Raw genomic sequence first — 21,906 nt, 5'->3', positions numbered from 1 at the left:
AGTAAATCCGATTTGATCGTTGAAACTGAAGAGATAAGGAATGTTAGCTTAGTACATCACCATTGTGCCTGAATAGAATAACAGCAGAACCCAGTTGGGGTTATCAAGACCATCCTTTTCTCCCTTTCCCACACCTTCTACCTTCTCAGCGTAGGATCAGACCAGTAAATTGTCAATATTCCTTGCCAGCTGGCCTTCAGTCTCGAGCGGTATAACAGCATCTTAACATCTCAAGTCAGGGGTACCGACCTAGTTGTTGACGCCCATCTGTCACTGGAGCACTCTTCTCAAGATGCATCTCCTACCTCGAGAGCAAGTGAGTAGTCCTCGTTCTGCCCTTCCGCAGATATGGTACGTCCCATTCGGATATTCTTCATCACTGATGATCTATGTCACACCCAGGACAAGCTCATCCTCTCCAACCTCGGTATCTTAGCCCAACGTCGACTAGCCCGTGGTCTAACCCTCAACCGATCTGAAACTATCGCCCTGATCGCCTCACAACTACATGAATTCATCCGAGATGGTCATCACTCCGTAGCTGAACTGATGGACTTGGGGAAGAAGATGTTAGGTAGGAGACATGTGATGGTAGGTGTAGCTGAGGGTATACACGATATCCAAGTTGAAGGGACATTTGAAGATGGGAGTTTTCTGGTTACCGTACATGATCCGATTTGTTCAGATGATGGTGATTGTAAGTTTATCCCCTATCGCATAACTACATAATATGACAGTATAAGAGATCAAATCGGCATTGATGCTCATAATGATATTACCTTTGTCATTTGTTATTTGGTGTTTATAGTGAACAACGCATTATACGGTTCTTTCCTCCCTATCCCATCCTCATCTTCATTCCCCTTACCAGACCCCTTACCTCCCAACAAACACTTAGCAGGTTCAGTGATCTGTCTCAAATCTAAAATCCCTCTTAATGTTAATCGACGTCGATTTTACTTGGAAGTATCCAATTTGGGAGATAGACCTATTCAAGTTGGTTCTCATTATCCATTCTTGGAAGTAAACCCATACCTCCAATTCGATAGGTTGTTATCGTATGGATTTAGGTTGGATATTCCCGCTGGGACTGCGGTGAGGTTCGAACCTGGAGAGAAGAAGACGGTGGGTATGGTTGAATTGGGAGGTAAGAAGATTCTGTATGGTGGAAGTGGTTTAGGTGCGGGGCAGTTTGACGAAGGAAATAGAGAGACCACAGTGAAAGAAAAAGTGGAAAAAGGTGGATTCAGACATAAAAAGCAGGAGGAAGTGAAGGAGGCGAAAGTGGTCGAGATGGATAGAGAAGTCGTGAGTGTACATTTACTATATCTCACGTCAAATCCATTTGCTCGTTGAGCCATGACCGTAATCAGGAAATGTGCTAATATCCTGCTTACTCAGTACGCCTCCATGTTTGGCCCCACCACTGGCGATAAAGTCCAACTTGCCGATACAGATCTATGGATCGAGGTGGAGAAAGATCATACCATATATGGAGATGAATGTAAATTTGGCGGAGGTAAGTGAATCTCCCGCTCTAAAGCTATTATAGACCTTATTTTAGTGCTCTCTCTCTCTCTCCACGGATACTGATGCACTGTCTTGTGCCATATTATAGGTAAAGTCCTTCGAGATGGACAAGGTCAAGCATCAAATAGATCAGATGAAGAAGTATTGGATCTGGTCATTACAAACGCTCTGATCGTCGATTGGAGCGGTATCTATAAGGTATATACCAGACCGCCTTGCACGATGTTCACTCCAGGTGTACTGATTATATGTCTACTCAGGCCGATATCGGTGTCAAGAATGGTATAATTGTCGGTATTGGTAAAGCTGGTAATCCAGATATCATGGATAACGTCACCGAAGGGATGATCTTTGGATCTAACACGGAAGCTATCGCTGGAGAGAAATTGATAGTCACTGCTGGTGCTTTGGACGTGCACGTTCATTATATCTGTACTCAACTCTGGCCCGAGGTGAGCTCCACGAGCACTGTATCGAGGATAGTGAACTGATGTTGCTACCGGTAATTGATAGGCCCTCGCATCCGGTATCACCACTCTTTTGGGAGGTGGTACAGGTCCAGCGGACGGTACCAATGCCACGACATGTACACCATCGAAATTCTACATGGAAGCAATGTTACATGCTACCGATACCATTCCTCTCAATTTCGGATTCACAGGTAAAGGTAATGATGCAGGTGTGAAAGGTTTGAAAGATGTTGTGGAGGCCGGTGCATGTGGATTGAAATTGCATGAGGATTGGGGATCTACACCGGAATGTATTGATAGAGCTTTAAGTGTAGGGGATGACTATGATGTTCAGGTGAGTTTAGTTCACCTTGTTTATAAGAGGAAGGAGTAGGGATTGATGTAGTCTATTGTATTAGGTCAACATTCATACTGATACGCTCAACGAGAGTGGGTATGTAGAGAGTACCTTGGCGGCTATCAAAGGGAGAACTATTCATACGTGAGCTGACTCCCAAATAACATGATAAAGATCGCAGGAAGCTGACACGTTGTTACAGATATCACACCGAGGGTGCTGGAGGTGGTCATGCACCTGATATCATCGTTGTAGTCGAACAAGAGAATGTCTTGCCTAGTTCCACCAACCCTACTAGACCATACGCGATGAACACCTTGGACGAACATCTTGACGTAAGTGTATCATCAAATTTACCAGTAAAGTTTTCAGATTGACTTCATGATCACAATGATGACAGATGTTGATGGTATGTCACCATCTCGACAAATCCATTCCCGAAGATATCGCTTTTGCGGACTCCCGTATCCGAGCAGAGACAGTAGCTGCCGAAGATGTCTTACAAGATAATGGAGCGATCTCGATGATCTCGAGTGATTCTCAAGCGATGGGTCGAATTGGCGAAGTGATAGCTAGGACTTGGAGGACGGCAGCTAAGATGAAAGATGTCAGAGGACCTCTGCAGGGTGATAGTGAGAAGAATGATAATGAGAGGGTGAAGAGGTATATCGCCAAATATACGATTAATCCGTAAGTGATGTTTCTACCTTATGCTCCAATATGTCGAGATAGTATTATCATAATCATCAGCTATAAGATGTGTTATTTAATAGTGCTATTCGGTGGTATGCTAACACGAGCTCTTGCACTGCTTCAGCGCGATAACCCACGGAATGTCGCATCTTATCGGATCCGTGGAAGTGGGTAAACTGGCCGATCTGGTGATTTGGAAACCTGAAAATTTCGGTGCACGACCCGAAATGGTCCTTAAAGGAGGAGTGATCGCGTGGGCTCAAATGGGAGATGCGAATGCTTCGATTCCAACCGTCCAACCTGTCTTTGGAAGACCGATGTGGGGTGCTCAACCGGAGGTGGCACCGAGATGTTCGATCGTTTGGGTCAGTCAAGCTTCGATTGATACTGGTCAGTACAACCTCTACTATATCTAGGAATCACAGAAGTTTGAAGATTGAGTTAACATGTGAGGTGCGTCATAGGTACGATCGAAAAATACGGTATCAAGAAACGTGCGGAGGGTGTCAAGAATTGTAGAAAGATTGGTAAGAAGGATATGAAATTAAATAACTATAAACCAAAGATGAGTGGTGAGTGAAACACTTTGATCTGCTTATCAAGTGCGTTCTCATTTGCTGATATATATGGACGTGGTTAGTCGATCCTGAAACGTACGAAGTGCTAGCGGATGGTGTGTTGTGCGATGCGCCTCCTGCCACACATCTACCCCTCACCAAGAAGCATTTCGTGTATTAGTTGGTCTATGCGACTACAAAAAATGGGTTTCTCGATATCCGATGGTAAGCAGTGTGACTTGAATTCAAAGTGGTTTTATGGAAGCTTGATGGCACATTCAAGATAATGATCGTTATTTGTAATTACCCTATGATATTCAATGTACATTGTTATAACCAATCTTGGGCCCATGCCACAGTATCAACGATTGAGAAGCCACACCACACGTCGATGCCACAACACAATCACAAGACAACGCTAAATCTTGATTGTCCCTGCTCAAAGGACCCTCATGTGCCTGTACGAAGACTCAGCAATGGTATCCAAAGCAGTACATATACATGTATAATGGTTCACTTAACTCGTATATCCTCTTACCTTTTATCAATCCCAATAATTTATACCCTATACACCTAATCGAACTGAAATTTAACGGATAACAAGTATGGCCGCATTCAATAATTGTCGTATACCTAATTGCATCTATCAAGCTCTGACTTGGTTACCCGTCTGTCCTACTTGTCATTCGTCATATTGTTTCCAACATCGAGGACATCCTCTTCATGAATGCTGGGTGACGAGGCAAAGGGGAGTATGGAAGGGTACGACAATGGAAGCGGCGAATGAACCTGAGGTTTGTTCATCTGTCATCGTTACTCGGAATATACAATCCTTACACATAGTGGGATGTTCAGCTGACCATGCAAAATGGTTGTAGGTTACTCAACTCCTCCAACTCCTCGATGTGGAATTGATCAAAGAAGAAGTCGAATCCCTCCGACCGAACTATAAAGTAATCAAGATCCACAAGAAGCCTAATAGCATGGAAAACATCAACGAATGGAAAGGTCAATTCAACCTCCAGATCAAGATTGATTTCGACGATGGGAAAAGTTGGATGATGAGAATTAGACGTAAAGCAGGTATCAGACCATACCCTGATGAACCGCTTAGGATGAACCTCAAGGGTGACGTGGCGACCTGTGAAGTACTTTACAAAGGTGGTATTGCCGTGCCGTACTCCATTATAAGACCTGGAGATAGTAAACGTAAGTATTATCTTTCTCTGTCTCTATCTGTCTCTGTCCGCCAATACGTTCTGTGCCCGCATTGTCACTGATGGAAGTCTGTATGCTGTTTTTTCTGTTGTAGTCCACCCCAAGTTGATGTATTGTTATCAAACTTTCATCGAAGGTTCCCCATGGAAAGATTTCGCCCCTTCCAAACCTCGCGATCAGCCATTGAGCCCTTCTACCCAGAGCCACATCGAAAGTATCGCCAAATGGTTCATATACATGGAAGGAATCAAATTTGATAAAATTGGAAGTCCAACTTTCAACCTGGAGTCAAGAGAAGAAGTTGTTATCGGTCCTCTTATCGAACGACAACCATCTATGACATTCCCACCATACTTCGGCGGTCCTTTCAGAACTGCCAAAGAACGTTATCTAAGTACTATAAACGGTCGTCTGGAAGCCTTGAAAGCCCGGACTCTCGTCGATCCTTCCAGAGAGGTACCCATCTATCTCGCTTTGTTGGAATTGAAAGAATTGATGGGGGATGATCTGGAGCTGGGAAGAGATACGGGACCTTTTTATATCAGACATGCCGATGATCATTGGGATCATACGAGGACCAAGGAAGGTGGCAATGTAACAGGTATAATTGATTGGGAGTGGTAAATTATCTTTCGGCTTGGATCTCACCCTCATCCGTTGTACTTTGTGATAGCTGATAACGAAGGTCATGATGTGATTCTAGGGCATACACCACGACTAAAGCTGAAGCATTCGCTTCACCAATGTATTTCCTACCTTCCGAATTCTATCATGAGGGCAGTAACGACATGTTCTCTCCTCGGGAATATGCACTCATCGAAGCTTACCAATCGCTCGGACGAGATGACTTGGCGGACTGTGTGAAGAATGGAAGAAAGTATCAACGATTGATCTACTTCTTAAAATGTATGTTCACCAATGTCCTCGAGCTGAACGCCATTAGAAAAGCTTTCTTGAAGATCCCGGATGAGGTGGATGATGACATGCCGAAGACGGAGGAAGAATGGGTGGAGAAGATGTTGATTAAATGGCAGGAAGATGAAGGATTGAGGTATTTGGTCGAGAATTCTGTGGTCGAACCCGTTTTACCTGAACAAAATTGATGGTAACTCACATGCGAATATAGCGTATATATGAGAGATGAACTGTGAATGAATTATGATCAGACCTCTATCTGAACATCCAGCAAACCACTTAGAGTCATAATGGGCTATCCTCATCACCGACAACTTCCAACATCATCAATCAGCCCTTCTCGTCGCTCGTCGGTCGCCCAACAGAGCACAACGGATCCAAAAACTACAGCACCCGGGATTCCCAAGTGGTCCCCCACCTTGGTACTAACCGAGCGACAGGTAACTTAGCTTCCCAGAGCGGACGGGATGGGGCGTTTTATACCTTCTATGGCCGTAGATGAAAGTTGAGCTTGTTAGAGCAGATATATATCTTTGTGCCACAACTTAAATTGATGGTACCTTTTGGGATGTCCGTGTACTTCGGATGGCTGTGCCTGAAGGTCTCTGGCTTTTTGGCACCGTGAGAACGAACGCCTGTCGAGGTTGTGGATACAGTAGTAGCCGGAATTATCGGAAGCTAATTGAACATTCCTTCTCGATGCATCGTCATCAACTACGGTATGGTATAACGAGACCCTCAGGGATAAATGCGGAATGCAGTAAATCAAAGAACGAAAAGCTCAGTCGCTGATACGTTGAATCGTGGGATCGCCACTTATATCATGGCTTTTTGTCATTTTTCTCGATCTTGGCAGAATCGCTGGAATCATTTGACCCTGAATCACCCCTACACAAAGTAACGGTGACTGAGCCTATGACGTATCTCCCTTCTGTCTCTACCATAATTGCAAGTTTTTTAGTGCGAGTATGACGATGCACAGTCATGAGATGTGAGAAAGGTAAACGTTGGTTGGGTAGATAGAGCGGCTTCCTTTATGCAGGTGGTTGAACCTCCACATACCCCTATGTCGTGATGCATACGCACCGTTCGTATATAAACATACATATATAGCGACTCAATCCAAACAATGTTCTTTTTTTTTGATAGTTATTGCCACTTCATCGTATCTCACTGTATCACTTGTCGATCGAACATTTAACTGTAGCATATCACAAGAATAACAATAAGACAAGATGGCTCAAGTCGTAGATAAGAGTGAGTTTCTGTCTCTCAGATACGATCGGATCGATCGGATTAGCGGACTGTATAGCTCATATAACTATAATCGTATCTAGTTGTCAACTCAACCGTCGGAGACGCTAAGAAGAGACAGATGGATGGGTTCACACTCGAACAGAATGACAAGACCCCTCTTACCTCTTACTTCGGAACTAAGATCGCAGAGACGGACATCGCTCTGAGAGCGGGTGCCAGGGGACCTACCGTTCTTGAGGGTGAGTTGGTTCATCCCCCTTCCCTCCATAATACATTTTGGTCCTGATGCATGTGTGTATCGTAGACTTCCACAATCGAGAGAAGATCTCTCATTTCGACCACGAACGTATCCCAGAGCGAGTTGTCCACGCTCGAGGTGCAGCTGCATTTGGAGAATTCAAATTGCACACTCCTTTAACTGGTTTGACCACCGCTAAGGCAAGTCCCTCCCTATTACTTGCCACCCCTCTTTCACTTCACCGCTGACTTGTTATCGCATAAGTAGATCCTCACCGACACAAGCAAGACTACCCCTGCATACGTTCGATTCTCGACCGTAGGAGGATCGAGAGGTTCCGCCGATTCTGTAAGTGGCGCGCGCGGTGGCGACCTCCACTTTTGTGGCATTTTCGCTGACTGAAATCTTATTCGCCTTTTTTTTTTTTCAGGTCAGAGATCCAAGAGGTTTCGCCGCTCGTTTCTACACCGACGAAGGCAACTGGGACCTTGTAGGCAACAACATCCCTGTGTTCTTCATTCAAGACGGTAAATTTTGGTTTTTTTCTGCATTCCCTCGCTCAAATGGAGCAGATCCATCCAGAAATCAGCTCGAACGGATCAAAATTGGTCGAGATATGGTCGAAAATGTATTCAAGCTGACTTTTGGTTGTTCCCCCACTTCTAGCCATCAAATTCCCCGATCTCATTCACGCCGTGAAGCCCGAACCTCACAACGAAATTCCCCAAGCTCAAACTGCCCACGATAACGCCTGGGACTTCATGGGTTTACACCCACAATCCACCCATATGCAACAATGGGCCATGTCCGATCGAGCCATTCCCCGATCGTTCAGACACATGCAAGGTTTCGGTGTACACACTTTCAGACTCCTTGATGCCGAGGGCAAGTCGACTTTCGTCAAGTATCACTGGACACCTCATCTCGGTACCCACTCATTAGTATGGGATGAGGCGCTCAAGCTCGCTGGTCAAGATCCAGATTTCCACCGAAGAGATCTGTGGGATGCCATCGAAGCTGGTGCTTACCCCAAGTGGGAATTGGGTGTACAATTAGTCAAAGAAGAAGATGAACACAAATTCGACTTTGACTTGCTGGATTCCACCAAAATCATCCCCGAAGATTTGGTACCAGTCAAGAACATCGGTACTCTCACTCTTAACCGAAACCCTGTTGACTACTTTGCAGAAGTTGAACAAGTCGCTTTCTGTACCCAACACATTGTTCCTGGTATGGACTTCACTTCAGACCCTCTCTTGGCTGGTCGAAACTTCTCGTACCAAGATACTCAAATATCCCGACTCGGTATCAACTTCGGTGATATCCCCGTTAACAGACCTGTTTGTCCATTCATGACGAACCAGAGGGATGGACAAAACACCATGTTCAGCAAGACCAACAGGACTGCCTACCACCCTAACAGATTTGATGCTTTACCTACCACCGAACCTGCTAAGGGAGGTTTCCGATCTTACCATGAGACTGTATCAGGTATTAAGGATAGATTACATGGACCTAAATTTAATGTGAGTTTGATATCATTGTATACATACGCTTGCACATTCAGGTACTGATGTCAGGCTGTCTTGCTTTTTGCAGGAATTCGTGTCACAAGCTCAACTCTTCTACAACTCGATGTCTGAACCTGAGAAGAAAAACATCATCTCAGCTTACCAATTCGAGTTATCTAAATGTTACGAGACCCAAGTCCAACAGACCGCTTTGAACCGAATCAACTTGATCGACCATGATCTCGCTTTGGCTGTTGCTGAATCACTCAAGGACGTCACCGTACCAGATGCCGTGCCAAACCACGGTAAGAAGTCCGCCTTCTTATCTCAAATTACCGGAAAGACCCAAACCTTCACTGCCGAAGGTCGAAAAGTTGGTGTTTACCTCTTACCTGGATACTCATACGCTCAGGTAGAACCTATCAAGATCGCTTTGGCAGCTGCAGGAGTGATGGTCAAATTCGTAGGACCAGCGACAGGAATGGTTGAAGCCGGAAATGGTCAAACCCAAAATGCCGAATTCACCTTAGAGAACTCCCGATCGACCTATTTCGACGCGTTGATCTTCATTGGTGGTGATTCCGATGATTACACCAAGAAGATGAAGAATGGTAGATTAATTCATGCTGCTCGAGAAGCCTATATGCACCTTAAGGCTATCGCTGCTACCGGTAACGCAGTAGGCTGGTTGACCGATCTGGCTCTCCCTGGCGATCTACCGGCAGATGCCAAAGCTAAGGAAGAGATCACCCAGGCCAATGGTGTGCTCCTTGCTCCTTCTGTCGGTACTGGTGCCCAGTTCTCTCAACAGTTCTTGGACTCGGTAGCTAAGCACAGAGTATGGGATAGAGAGGTAGAGCATATTGCCGCGTAAGAGGGTCTCAAACGGAGTGTAGTTAGTCACAAAGGATTTTTCGGTATCATGTGTAATTGTTAGTATATAGGTAAATAAGTAGTAATAATAAAAATCATGTATTCACATGTCAAGTTCACCATCGATTATTTTCTGAATGGTTTAGATTCGTCAATCAGAGCATGGCATGTATGTCTGGTTTTTCACGAGAAATGAGCTATTTATAACTTCGGGTGCAGAATGTGCCTGATAACTAGACAGTTGGAGGAGCGAGACCAGGATTTATTGATCTCTTATCTTCAGAATCCCATCTCACCTCACTTGGGTTGAAGATGAATTTTGCACTTGGACCTATTTCACTATTCATACGAAGCATACAACGTATTGGCAAAAGGCATAGACCTACGCATATGGTCAATTCCACTATAGACAATTGAGTTTCGGTGCTTTGGTCTCGATGATTCTGCATCCTTGCTTCGCTCATCATGACGACCCCTTCTGCACCGAGCCAAGATGGAACAGCCCCAAATAATGTGCCAAGTACCGTTCTCCCTACGACTCACAGCATTCCTCCAAAAGCGCCAATGCAGCCCACACCGCCTTACTCGTCGTTCAGTAAACGCCAGAAACACCTGATCATCACACTCGCATCGATATCAGCTACTTTCAGCGGATTCGCGTCAAACATCTATTTCCCCGCAATTCCAACCATAGCTAGAAGTCTACATACGACTGAATCGAATATTAATCTGACAGTGACGAGCTACATGGTGTTTCAAGCTATCTCACCAACTTTCTGGGGGTGAGTGAGATCACTCTATCGTCAATGCTGACCTCTCTACAGTGCAGTATCAGACGTATCCGGTCGACGGCTCACCCTTCTATGCACATTCGTTGTCTTCCTCTCTGCCTGCATAGGTCTTGCTCTCTCCAACCATTTCTATCAATTGATTATCCTCAGATGTCTCCAGAGTACCGGAAGTGCAAGTACCATCGCGATTGGATCAGGGATGATAGGTGACATCACTACGAGGGAGGAACGAGGGGGATATATGGGGATATTTCAAACTGGCTTGTTAGCTCCGTTGGGTAAGTGAAGCAATGCTATTACTACATCCACAACGACATTTCCTAACAACCATTATACATAATATATCAAGTCTTTCCTGATCGGACTGCTGAAATGCACTCTTAGCTATCGGACCTGTCCTAGGGGGTGTTTTCGCCGACACTCTGGGATGGAGATCCATCTTCTGGTTCTTGACCATTTATTCCGGTGTATATCTCATCATACTCATCTTGTTCTTGCCCGAGACGTTACGCTCGATAGTAGGCAATGGTAGTATACAGCCGTACAAGAAAGCCAAAGCACCTTTCGAGAGATACGTCTCAAATCGATTATCGTCATCCGAACAACCAGATTCCAGCGTCCAGAGCGAGAAGAAGAAACTCAAGATTGATTTCATTGCACCTATTAGAATACTATTTGAAAGAGAAGTCATATTCGTCTTGATTTTCTTGTCGATACATTACGCGACTTGGCAAATGGCCCTCACTATTCAATCCACCTTGTTCTCCGATATATACGGTCTAGGAGAAATCGACATTGGCTTGACATCCTTGGCGAACGGTGCAGGGTGTATGTTGGGTACTTTGACAACTGGTAAACTTCTGGATAGGGACTACAAACGGATCAAGCAGAAACATTCCTCAGCAGAAGATGATTATCCAATAGAACAAGCTCGACTTCGGACAGTATGGCTATGGTCACCCTTACAGTGGATATCAGTCATTGTATTCGCCTGGACAACAGATAAACACTCGCATATCTCTGTTCCGATAATCGCGAGCTTCGTTCTGGCCTGGTCGGCAATGTCAATCCAAAGTGTTATCACTACGTTCTTAGTTGATATCTACCCCAAGAGCAGCGCGTCAGCAACTGCTGCATTGAACTTGGCCAGGTGTCTCGTAGGTGCTATTGCGACTGGAACAATCAACCCTTCGATACGGAGTATAGGTGTAGGACCGAGCTTCATGATATGGCTTGGTGTCATGGTGGGTTCGTTGGGGTTAGTAGGAGTGCAGATGAAATATGGACCGGGTTGGAGGAAGGCGAGGCAGGAGAAGGAGAGGGAGAGGGAGAGGGAGAAACGGGTATGATCTTATGGCTGTCTAGCATAAATTTGTAGTCTGTCGTATCACTTATGCATATCACACTGATCAGAACTCAGTCACGCTGTATGGACATGCAATGCAGAAGGATCGTCCGCTTGGAAGTCACTCTGTACCTTTCCCACGTGATTCTACCCTTAATCAGTGATGTACGAATCTGACGTCGATGAAATCATATGCATCCCGTGTCTCGTCTCGGTAAGGCAAGGTCACAAAAACATTGCTGCGTACACCGAACAACGAACGGTCCAGGGGCGGGTATCAATAGCGGAACAGCGTTACAGAACCTCCTCACAACTAATCTATAACGAAAAGAGCTTTCATATATAAAGCTATCTAGATATCCTTCCTGACTCTAGTCGAATTCGCTCTATGAGTGTTCGAAGCGATAAACTCCCTCTGTCTAAAGCCAACTTACCCTACCGTTCTAACAAGATATGTCTCCGAAGACAGAACAGCATTCACGGCTGGCCGTGGTGAGTGATACTCTGAGTTTGCAAGAGTCCAAACACGCTGAACGGGGATAGCAGCTGATGACATCCGCATGTGATATAGCTCGGCACCGTCGTCTTTTACATGGTAGTAGCCATCAGTATGACGCTGTTAAACAAGTGTAAGTGAGCCCTCCAGCCGAGCGATACAAATCGGATTGTAGCGGTCAAATTCAAGAGCTGATATTTCGTGTAATTACCCAGCCGTACTCAGCTCAACACCCATGCCAGTATTCCTACTGTTCTGTCAGTCAGCAGTAGCTGTCGTGTTGTTGGGACTAGAAAATATGTTTGGACCGTATAAGACCCCTAGGTGAGCTTAGGGAAAGAGCTATTCACCTATCCCTACTTCATACTGACAATGGCATATTGTACAGGTTCGAATCCAGTACAGCTAAAGATCTACTCCCACTGGTATTCGTCAACGTGTTAGGGTTGATGTGAGTAACAATAATCTCTTCCAGCATTCGTCCTGATACTACTTATTAACCTGGGTCTGGCATGATTAGCTTCAACAACGCTTGTCTACAATACGTCGACGCATCTTTTCATCAAGTAGCTAGAGGATTGGTACTTCCATTTACGATCATAGTAACCATCATAGTACTTCATGTGAGCTACACTTTCCCCAATCATCAAAACCCCATTTTTCCTTTGAGCTAACAATTCCGTGCATATAGCAATACCCTTCTCCACTTGCACTCATCGCCGCTTTGATAGTGACCTTTGGGTTCTTCTCTGGAGTATTGTTCGACCCCAATCACGCTTCCTCGGCGGCGTCTGCTGCTGTAGCAGGCAAACATACGAGTTCTCTGGGTATAACGTTCGGAGCGATGTCGAGTGTTTCTTCGGCTTGTCATGCGGTCTTGATAAAAAGGGGATTGGTGAGTAATACCTATGATACTTAGTCGATCAAACGTTGATAATCTATCTGGTTCTGCGTAGGCATCCGTATCGAACTCACCTATATCATTATCATACTACAATAATATCTTATCTACCCTCGCTCTTGTTCCAATGTTCATAATCTCCGGTGAACTTCCCTCGGCGATTAGGTTATTGTCTAATGGAGGTGCAAGTCAGTTCTTATGGGGTGCAGCGATCACCGTGAGTATCATCTTACCTAGATGAACCTGATGTATACTGATATCAATCATGCCGATAAGGGTCTATTCGGTTTCCTAATTTCTTTGGCCAGTTTTATATCCATCAAAGTTACTTCTCCCGTTACCCACAGTACGTCTTTCACTACTCCATTCATTCTCAGTCTATCAATATAGCTGATTCTGGTGAATCCATACCAATAGTGATTTCATCAGCTACACGAGGAGTACTGCAGACCATGTTGGCAGTTTGGATATTCGGGGATGTCATGTCTAGGTGTGTATATCTCACCAGATCATTGATACAAACTTGAGAACGATTGGGCTTGATCCTGATTTTGAAGTATTTGCTTCTACTGTACGTAGGGGCCGAATAATATCGATCTTCTTGATTATCTCAGGATCAGTCCTCTACGTTTACGCCAAAACTGAAGATTCCAAAAAATCGTCGAAGCAGAACCACGATGAGGTTGGCGTTTCACTCAATCCGAAATCCCTAGAAAGAGGGGATGTGCTATTTGAGAATGACGTTGAGAAAGATGATAATGAGAAGCAGAGGTAAGGAGAAGGTCCACCTTAGAAGGGGGGTTGGTGTTTCATGGTGTCTGCCTGTACTAGACAACATATTGAGAATGTAGATGTATGATTATGATGTGCAAATCGAATAATGTAAACTGGATATATGAACAAACAAGAATCAATGCATATATACACATCGGTCCTGTTACACAATACGAAAAGGAATAGATATATGAATGCTAGGTTATACAACAACCAAAACATGTCCCCCCTTCAATAAAAACAATCAAAGAACATTATGCGAATATCAATACCAACATCTATCTGTCACGCTTAAGCTCCAGAAGTCTCCAATCTAGGTTTCTTAGCCTCTTGTTCCATACTACCCGAACTGGGACCTCCACCAACTACGATCGGATTCGATGCGCTATTGCCCATTCCGCTAGCTACAGGTTTCGGAGATGCAGCTGATGCTGTATTATCATCTTGCAATTTTCTTTTCAAAACCGTTGGTACCGGTGTAGAAGCTGGTACAGTCCCTATCTTAGGCACTGAAGGTGTAGGCGTAGGTGCCGCTTGCGTAGAAGCTGTAACAGGTTTAACCACAGAACCTGGATTGGTTGTTGTTGATGCTGCTGTTGCTGATGTAGGAGGCTTTGCTGTATTGACCTGAGTAGTGTTTCCAGTATTTCCCGCTGTTTTAGGTGCAGAACTGGTACCAGTACCGGAAGTAGTCGGGTTGGAAGGTTTGTTCACCCCATTGGTCATTCCATTACTATTCGGTTTATTCACTGCACCCTTCTTCTGAGGCAAGGGAGGGACCACACCCGTTGCCCAAATCCTCTCTGCTACCCTCAGATCTATATCCACGCCTACCACTCTGATATATCGCAGTAGGGCACTAGCGTTCGGTCCAACAGTATTGACATCTCCTTTGGCGTTAGCAACAGCAGCGATCATACCAATTACTTTCGTCAAGCTTGTTCCAGGAGGTGCAGGGCCAGGTAAAGCTTTGTTGGTATTATTCGTACCTGGTTTAACAGGTGCGGCAGTAGGTTTAGCAGGTTGAGATACCCCTGGTTTAGCTGTCGTTTGAGGAGGTCGCACTACACCTGTACCAGTCGTTCCGGCTGCAACACCAGGTTTGATACTACCGTTATTGACGGTTGTACCGTTCTTGTTGGCGGTCGTAGTAGGACCAGTACCCGTACCAGCTTTAGCCTGAGCAGCTTTTGTCGCTTGTTGTTTATTCTTATTGATAACCCAAGCTGACAAGACATCCACTGCACCAGCTGCGCCTAACAATGTCAACTTGTCCAATATATCCGTCGTGAGGTGACCGAAAGTCGCTTGGTCCAGAACGAGAGTCGTACCATCACATACGAACGGTAAGGGGTTACCATTAGCGTCCGTAGTTGAGATGACTGATTTCGCACGCATCGCACTAGTGATAGGTTGCATGACGACGACGATCTTCGCTTTGGGCTGTAACACACCTTTCGCGTTGGCTGATACAGGTGCAGGTGGAGCGGAGGGAGTGGGAGTCTGAGAAGCTGAGATGGGTCTGGAGATTGGTCGTGGTGCAACTGGTATAGCACGTTGAATCATCTGGGGTTGAGGGTTTCGTGCGGCTTCAATAGCAGCTTCACGTTGTCTCTTGGCTTTCTCCTCGGCCCTAATCCTCTCTTTCTCACGACGAGCATCGGCATTCTTATCCTTACTGGCCGACTTCATGGCGTCTTTCCTTTGTTTCTCCTCGAACAACGGTCCCTCTTCCGGATCGATGATCCATACAGATCCTTTCGATTCAGGATCATCTTCAGGTATACGAGGTACTTTTAAGAACGCTTTGTTCAGAGACAAGTTATGTCGAATGGAATTCTGCCATCCTGAATCAACGTTCAGCCTAAACCATTCCCACTCTCCCGCTACCCAATTACAGACTTCTCCTAAAGTACCTCGTCCCCGTGGGAGACATTGTAAGGCTCGATGAATGATAGTAGCGAATGTCTGAGTGGGTTTGAGAGGTGGCGGACCAATGAATGGTTTGCCATCCAGACCAAGTAGCGGACCAGGAGGAGGTCGAGGTCCGGCACCTGAAGGAGGAATAGGGACATTGACAATGATATGACCTGGCTGACCTGGAGTTTCGTTCAGCTCGGTGCAGTAGAACGGAGGTAATGGCTGAGGTGACGGAGGAGCCGTGGGAGGTGTAGAACGGTTTTGAGGTGGCATAGGATAACCAGGTGGAGGTCGAGCCATCTGAGAAGGATGAGGTTGTCCGGACCCTCCAGGGTACAATTGCTGAGTCGGCATCTGCCCCTGACCAGGTAACTGGTTGTGTTGAGGATGTGGCTGACCTGGGATAGGTGGACGGACGTACTGAGCGTTGGGATGCTGAGGGTTCTGCATGTGCTGTGGATGAGGTCGAACGCCTGGCCCTTGCATAGGTGGACGAGGAGGCATCGGCTGGCCAGGCATTGGCCGTATTGCTTGTTGACCAGGCTGCAGAGGCTGAGTGGGTTGCATAGGTTGACTCTGACCTGGTATAACATGTGGAAGGACTCCAGATGGGCCAGGAGGACGAGCAGCAGGTTGCTGAGGCGCTGTATTTGAGACAGATGGTACAGCAGTCGGGGCGACCGGACCCATAGCTGCAGCGAGAGTCGGCATAGTCGGCGGAACATGAGGTGGAGGAGCAGTTGGAGCAGGCGGAAGAGCAGCAGCGAGCGTAGGGGGTCCAGATGGATTTGTCGTTGCAGATGCTGCCGATTGAGCAGGAGCAGCTTTATCATCCGCACCCTTACTTTCCGCATCCGCTTTTGGCTTCTTCTTCTTCTTCTTTTTCTCTCCAGGTACCGTGGGTTTTTCTTCCCCATTAGCAACAGCAGCAGCATTTTCACTTGCTTTCGCTTTTTTCGTCTTCTTCGTCGGAGTCGCTTTTGCAGCATCACCCTCTTCCACATTGGTAGCAGCATTTCCATCTACCACTTCTTCTTTCGTCGTTGCCGTCGCCTCATCAGACTTAGGCTTAGGTTTCTTCTTCTTTTTCTTCTTTCCGTCATCCACCTGCATGTCACCCTCTTCTGCCTGCTGCTTCTCTTTATTCTCAGGATCTTTCTCCTCACCCTTCTTATCTTGTTTCTTTGTGAATTTCTTGGGAGAAGCTGTTTTCCCGTCTACTGTAGGATCTTCGGCAGCAACACTTTCCACTATGGACAATTTTCTACCATTGGTCGATCCTGACGTTGTCGGCACATCAGTTGGAACAGTATCTACAGCTGTCGGAGGAGCAGGAGCGATAGGCTTAGGCTTGTTACCCGAAGTGACAGTAGACTTCTTGGTTTTCTTCTTCTTCCCATCCTCTCCTTCGTTAGGTTCGTTGGATTCACTGACTACTGATGATAACTCCGATTCATCCTCTCCGGGAACTAGTACGGTCTTGGTGGATTTCGATTTCGCTTTTGATTTCGATTTCGACGTTGCTGCTGAAGCTTCTGGTGGGATGTATTCCTCTTCTTCCCACTCTTCACCACTTTCGTCCAGTTCCTCTTCGCTATCATCATCACTATCGTTATCATCATCGTCATCCGAATTCCAACCTAACCAACTATCTTCACCCACACCCTCTATACCTAGCCCGTATCCATCAGCAGCTGCGAAAGCGTTGAATATCGGTGGAGCTCGAGCAGCCATCGAAGCAGCTGAAGAAGGGCCTGGTCCAGGTTCACCGTAGAATTCCTGATAACCTACTTCACTTGCAGGCAGGTTGTAAGGGTATGGAAGATCCTCATTTATGTCGGGTGTCACTCCATCAAGAGCATAGTGCGTGTAGGTTGGAGAGGAAGCAGGGGAGGGAGGAAGAACGAAAGAGAAGATTCGTGTGGCAATTTGAATTTGGGAGCTATACACGAACAAATGCATATCAGCTTCACCGTTTACTCCTTCTTGGCATATAAGAAGGGAGAGGCAAAGCTGGACTTACCCTTGAGCGAGAGGTACAATAGACCCTTTCACAAAATACCTATCATCAACCCACGCGCCATTTCTCCCAAAGATCTCCAAGCAAAAATGCCCCAGGTCCGCTCTGTATTCGATTTTAGCGTGATTTCTCGAGACAGACTTTAACGGTCCAAGATCTACATCGACATGTTCTACTGGTGCAGATGATTTGGCTGGAGGAGGAGGTGGGGGCGGAGGAGGAGCTAGATCATCTAGGTGCTCCAATTTGACCTGACTCAAACCCATATCCAGCTGAACGAAATCGTTATTCGTTATTTGTGGGTTGTCTATGTCCATGTTCATATGGGCAGAGTCAGCTATTCCTGGAGGATTAACAGGTTCGACAGATCCTATCTGTGACGTCCTATCATCCATAGGTGCAGCTTCAACTGAAGGTGGTGGGATATTTTCGATTGGTTCTGACTTGACAGGAGGTTGAGATTGAGGTCGAGACGAACTTGAGTCAGGTTCGACACTCCGCTGAGCACTTGCCGCGCGGTTTTGTTCAACTTTGACGACTTCTGCAAGTTCTTCCAATACTCCGAATCCACCCATATCGATAGCTGGATAATCCTCATCCTGTAAAAATGATAGATCAGGCGGTATGGAGTGATCTATCATGCCTTCACTTTGGGCTCGAGGGGGCGCCGAAAATCCGTCTTGTAAAAACTCGGTTGATAAAGGTGCAGAGGAAGGATGAGGAGGTGATTGTGGCGGGACAGAGAATGAGGTATGTTGTTGAATTGGCGGGGTAGGGAATTCGATGATTGGTGGTACAGAAGTGCTGGGTACGTCAACAAGAGAAGGAGCCGGTAGCGGCGGGGATGGCTGATTGGGATCTAATGGCGGATTTATCGGCACGGAAGGAGCTGTTATCGACGGTGGGGGTAGAACAGCACCATTACGATCCTGCGAAGGGAGTTGTCTGAGTCAGTGATTCTTTCCTCGACAAGTGTCAGATTTTCCTCTACTCTTTCCACCCAAACCATCTGACATGAAATTCCAACCTGACCGTATCCCTTTTCCCTATTCAGGTTTTGCTTTTCATTATCTATTCCTCATTCCCCTTCAACATCACACCTCCGACATTTCGGCATGCTTCATCACCTCATATCACCTACTTCCCCAAACCTCCACATGGGCTCTCCTCCTTGCTTGAATGACCCTATCATCTGTCCTCCCTTTTCCCCAATTTGATCCATTCCAATGGTGAATTGACTCACAGTATTTCTACCAATCATCACCGCCAACGTTCTAACATAGTAAGAGAACCCCGTAACTTCATCACCGAATTGTAACTTGTAATAAGCAGGTTTCGGATCGGTCTTGGACTTGTCAACAGGTAATGATGTCAAATTAGGTATAGGAGGGAACCATCCACCTTGTCCGCTTTCTCCAGCTTGTCCAACAGGTCCTGCTCCTACCACAGAAGCGGAGGGGACCATTGGGAAATCCATATCTATATTTGACATATCGACAGAGTTATCGTACAAATTTGTGTATCCCGGTTGAGGTAGAAATGGGTTTGTGACATCCTGTATATCCTGGTTGAGAGGTAGGTCGGACATGTAAGAACACAAAGAGCCCTTCCTGATGGATGTCCTCACCTGACCCCTCCGCTAATCAGTAGGAAGGTCAAGAGGATATCAATCAAGGGCAGGGGAAGGTCGAGGTCGAGTGTTTAACTGTTAACGAAGAAGGGTATTCGCGGAATTCAGTGATATTTGCGGTTTGATGGTATGACTCTCGACTTGCTTGGTTGATATTGAGCTGGGGACTGTCTGCTCGATGATCTGCTGAGTACGAGAGTGAGGATGATGAGGATTACAACGATGTTATGATAGGTAGACAGACAGATAAACGTTGACTTTGTGTATCTTTGTACGAAAACATCGTTCGGGAGATTTACCCGGCAACACCAACAATCAAAATTTTACCAAACTCCAAATAAAGTAAAAACCCAGAAAATCCAGGGTTCACCATTCCCACATGTATGGTAATTTTCTGGGAAATTCAGGCCATACATACATTCATTCATGATTCTGTTATCTGACACTCTTGACAAAGTTCGAGGAGCTTTGTTTTCACCTATATCCCCATCCGTCGTGTATCAAATTCACTTTCCAGGTTATATTTGCGTTTTGATATCAGGAAATTCATACACAAATCTCAAGCACTATCTTCATAGTTCTCTATTACTAACCTTCAATTATGCAGGGATATGGATTTTCTAATGACCATCACTGTACAATCTATGATCTATGTGCTATAATCCAAACTATGCGATCTACGTTACACACTTTCCACGAAATCCTTAACCAGCTGTACAGTCTCATGAGGTTTCTCAGCATGTACCCAATGTCCCGTCTCCAATTCTTTCAATTTCATCTTGGGGAAGAACGCCTGAGCCACAGGTATATTCTTCCTATTTATGTACTTTGAATGTGATCCTTTGAGGAATAACGTCGGTCCTTCCCATATCGGCGAATGTTCTGATACAGGCGGAGGAGGGGTATAAGGGAATTGACCAATATCGGTGATAGCTTTCGAAAGGAGTTGAAGTGGGATACGGAAGACTAAGTGGGGATCGTGTCCGTGCGTCTGACGAGTGTTTGTCAAAAGGAATTGACGTGTCGGTAAAGACTGTGTACCACAACATGTTAGAGAAGTTGTCAGCCCACATTTATACGAGATGTAGGATGTGACATACAGGTTCGATCTTAGCTAGAATTTTATCGGCATCATGTTTTGTCTTTACCTGAGCACGTTCGATCTCCATCATCGACTCGGTATATGCTGCGAACCTATTCATAAAGATTAGAACGTTTTACAAACAGGTTCTATATGGTTTCGATCGGTGTACCATACGATACCTAACTCACTCAGATGATATCTTCCCTATAGCAGGCGACATATCCACACTGATCAATGATCGCAAAGGTTTATTGAGTTTCTCGTTTAGAGCAAAAGCCATCACTGCTTTTCCACCCCTACATTCAGATACCTCATTAGTGCTTTGTCGCAATCAACTAGTCACAATAATCGTTCGAGGTAGACTCACATACTATGCCCCATCAAATTTACTCCCTCATGCAGACCGTGTTTCTTGAGGAAATGCGATATATCCTCTGACATCGCCGAGTAAGTATGTGGTTCAGCATGAGGCGAGGTGCCATGATTCCTCAGATCCTATGACCAGCCACAGTATTCAATTATTGTTGATGAGACCTTACTTGTACTCAATAAAGGATGTACGGATTGCTTACCAGAGTGTACACGGGCATACCAAGCTTCGAAGCGAACGTTTTGGCCAATGATCTCCAATTCTGTTTCGATCCACTATCTCCCAACGTTACAGTTAACTTCTGCTTACTGAGTCTAGGCCATTATTTCGTGCCGATTGAGCTTTACTTACAATAATCCATGACAGATCACAAGGCTCTGTCCTTTAGCTGTCACCTCATTCGGCTGCACCACGTCGAAAGCCATATCTATCGGTATCACATGTTTAGGCGGGGAAGAAGTGGTATGTTTCTGCTTCACAAAACATGGTGAAGTTGAGATCAAGGGCTTTGGCTGACCGCGTAAACAAGGTCTGGCGGTGCTAATGAAGGATCTAATGATCGGTGACACAACTGAGACTGAACGTTTGGTGGGTTCGATGCCCACGGTAAAGCAGCGCCGTATCGTTCTTGTAGCGGTTGACCTCATCTAGTGTGTCTATCCGGTACAGACGGGTGAATGCAGTACGACTGTAAGCATCATCTTTCGACTTTGAGTTATCCGTCAACAGGAAATCTCGAACCAAGTGGGTGTCGGTGACCTCCGCCTTCAGTCGGCCGTAGACGGAGGATAAACCGATCTCCCTTTGATTTAGCTTTGTTCCTGAAACACCCCATCTGTTGATGCTTGATCTGCCGGCGCCGAGAGGACTCGTTCGTGTCAGTCGCCACTCAACCAGTATATAAAGTGTACGACCAGAAAGAAAGACTGTACCCTTCAATCGTTATTCCAGAATACAAGATGCTGTTGATTTCCCA

The 21,906-nt window shown here is 45.7% G+C and overlaps 7 protein-coding genes and 1 non-coding gene across 8 annotated transcripts; 5 read left to right on the top strand and 3 right to left on the bottom strand.

Moving 5' to 3' along the window:
- Window positions 1–292: 292 nt before the first annotated feature.
- On the top strand, window positions 293–3,768 carry L199_000954 (urease; the record flags this gene model as incomplete). Its single annotated transcript, XM_064886711.1, has 13 exons — window positions 293–316; window positions 403–697; window positions 809–1,308; window positions 1,402–1,519; window positions 1,619–1,728; window positions 1,791–1,982; window positions 2,044–2,334; window positions 2,399–2,481; window positions 2,540–2,672; window positions 2,738–3,027; window positions 3,155–3,420; window positions 3,495–3,602; window positions 3,671–3,768. 13 exons carry the CDS (start codon window positions 293–295, stop codon window positions 3,766–3,768), a joined length of 2,508 nt encoding a protein of 835 aa, XP_064742783.1.
- Window positions 3,769–4,357: 589 nt separating this feature from the next.
- On the top strand, window positions 4,358–5,908 carry L199_000953 (uncharacterized protein; the record flags this gene model as incomplete). Its single annotated transcript, XM_064886710.1, has 4 exons — window positions 4,358–4,381; window positions 4,466–4,796; window positions 4,900–5,425; window positions 5,509–5,908. The coding sequence occupies 4 exons, from the start codon at window positions 4,358–4,360 to the stop codon at window positions 5,906–5,908; spliced, it is 1,281 nt and encodes a 426-aa protein (XP_064742782.1).
- A 194-nt stretch (window positions 5,909–6,102) lies between these two features.
- On the bottom strand, window positions 6,103–6,217 carry L199_000952. The gene has a single exon (XR_010449944.1). It is a non-coding gene; the product is annotated as a 5S ribosomal RNA (ribosomal RNA).
- Window positions 6,218–6,955: 738 nt separating this feature from the next.
- On the top strand, window positions 6,956–9,600 carry L199_000951 (uncharacterized protein; the record flags this gene model as incomplete). The annotated part of the gene is made up of 7 exons (XM_064886709.1): window positions 6,956–6,977; window positions 7,058–7,216; window positions 7,282–7,415; window positions 7,483–7,563; window positions 7,646–7,742; window positions 7,882–8,741; window positions 8,815–9,600. 7 exons carry the CDS (start codon window positions 6,956–6,958, stop codon window positions 9,598–9,600), a joined length of 2,139 nt encoding a protein of 712 aa, XP_064742781.1.
- A 464-nt stretch (window positions 9,601–10,064) lies between these two features.
- Window positions 10,065–11,739, top strand: L199_000950 (uncharacterized protein; the record flags this gene model as incomplete). Its single annotated transcript, XM_064886708.1, has 3 exons — window positions 10,065–10,381; window positions 10,424–10,668; window positions 10,775–11,739. 3 exons carry the CDS (start codon window positions 10,065–10,067, stop codon window positions 11,737–11,739), a joined length of 1,527 nt encoding a protein of 508 aa, XP_064742780.1.
- Window positions 11,740–12,188: 449 nt separating this feature from the next.
- On the top strand, window positions 12,189–13,907 carry L199_000949 (uncharacterized protein; the record flags this gene model as incomplete). Its single annotated transcript, XM_064886707.1, has 10 exons — window positions 12,189–12,227; window positions 12,307–12,364; window positions 12,447–12,555; window positions 12,620–12,682; window positions 12,752–12,854; window positions 12,923–13,126; window positions 13,188–13,349; window positions 13,409–13,478; window positions 13,550–13,622; window positions 13,712–13,907. 10 exons carry the CDS (start codon window positions 12,189–12,191, stop codon window positions 13,905–13,907), a joined length of 1,077 nt encoding a protein of 358 aa, XP_064742779.1.
- Window positions 13,908–14,197: 290 nt separating this feature from the next.
- Window positions 14,198–19,434, bottom strand: L199_000948 (uncharacterized protein; the record flags this gene model as incomplete). Its single annotated transcript, XM_064886706.1, has 3 exons — window positions 14,198–17,768; window positions 17,850–18,775; window positions 19,090–19,434. 3 exons carry the CDS (start codon window positions 19,432–19,434, stop codon window positions 14,198–14,200), a joined length of 4,842 nt encoding a protein of 1,613 aa, XP_064742778.1.
- A 724-nt stretch (window positions 19,435–20,158) lies between these two features.
- L199_000947 (uncharacterized protein) lies at window positions 20,159–21,355 on the bottom strand (the record flags this gene model as incomplete). Its single annotated transcript, XM_064886705.1, has 6 exons — window positions 20,159–20,509; window positions 20,577–20,670; window positions 20,749–20,856; window positions 20,928–21,055; window positions 21,133–21,205; window positions 21,282–21,355. 6 exons carry the CDS (start codon window positions 21,353–21,355, stop codon window positions 20,159–20,161), a joined length of 828 nt encoding a protein of 275 aa, XP_064742777.1.
- Window positions 21,356–21,906: the final 551 nt, after the last annotated feature.

Source organism: Kwoniella botswanensis, chromosome 1 (assembly GCF_036426115.1).
Source record: "Kwoniella botswanensis chromosome 1, complete sequence".
Classification (NCBI taxonomy): Eukaryota; Fungi; Basidiomycota; class Tremellomycetes; order Tremellales; family Cryptococcaceae; genus Kwoniella; species Kwoniella botswanensis.
Note: the sequence above shows the minus strand (reverse complement) of the source record. Positions and strands in the feature narration are given on the sequence as shown.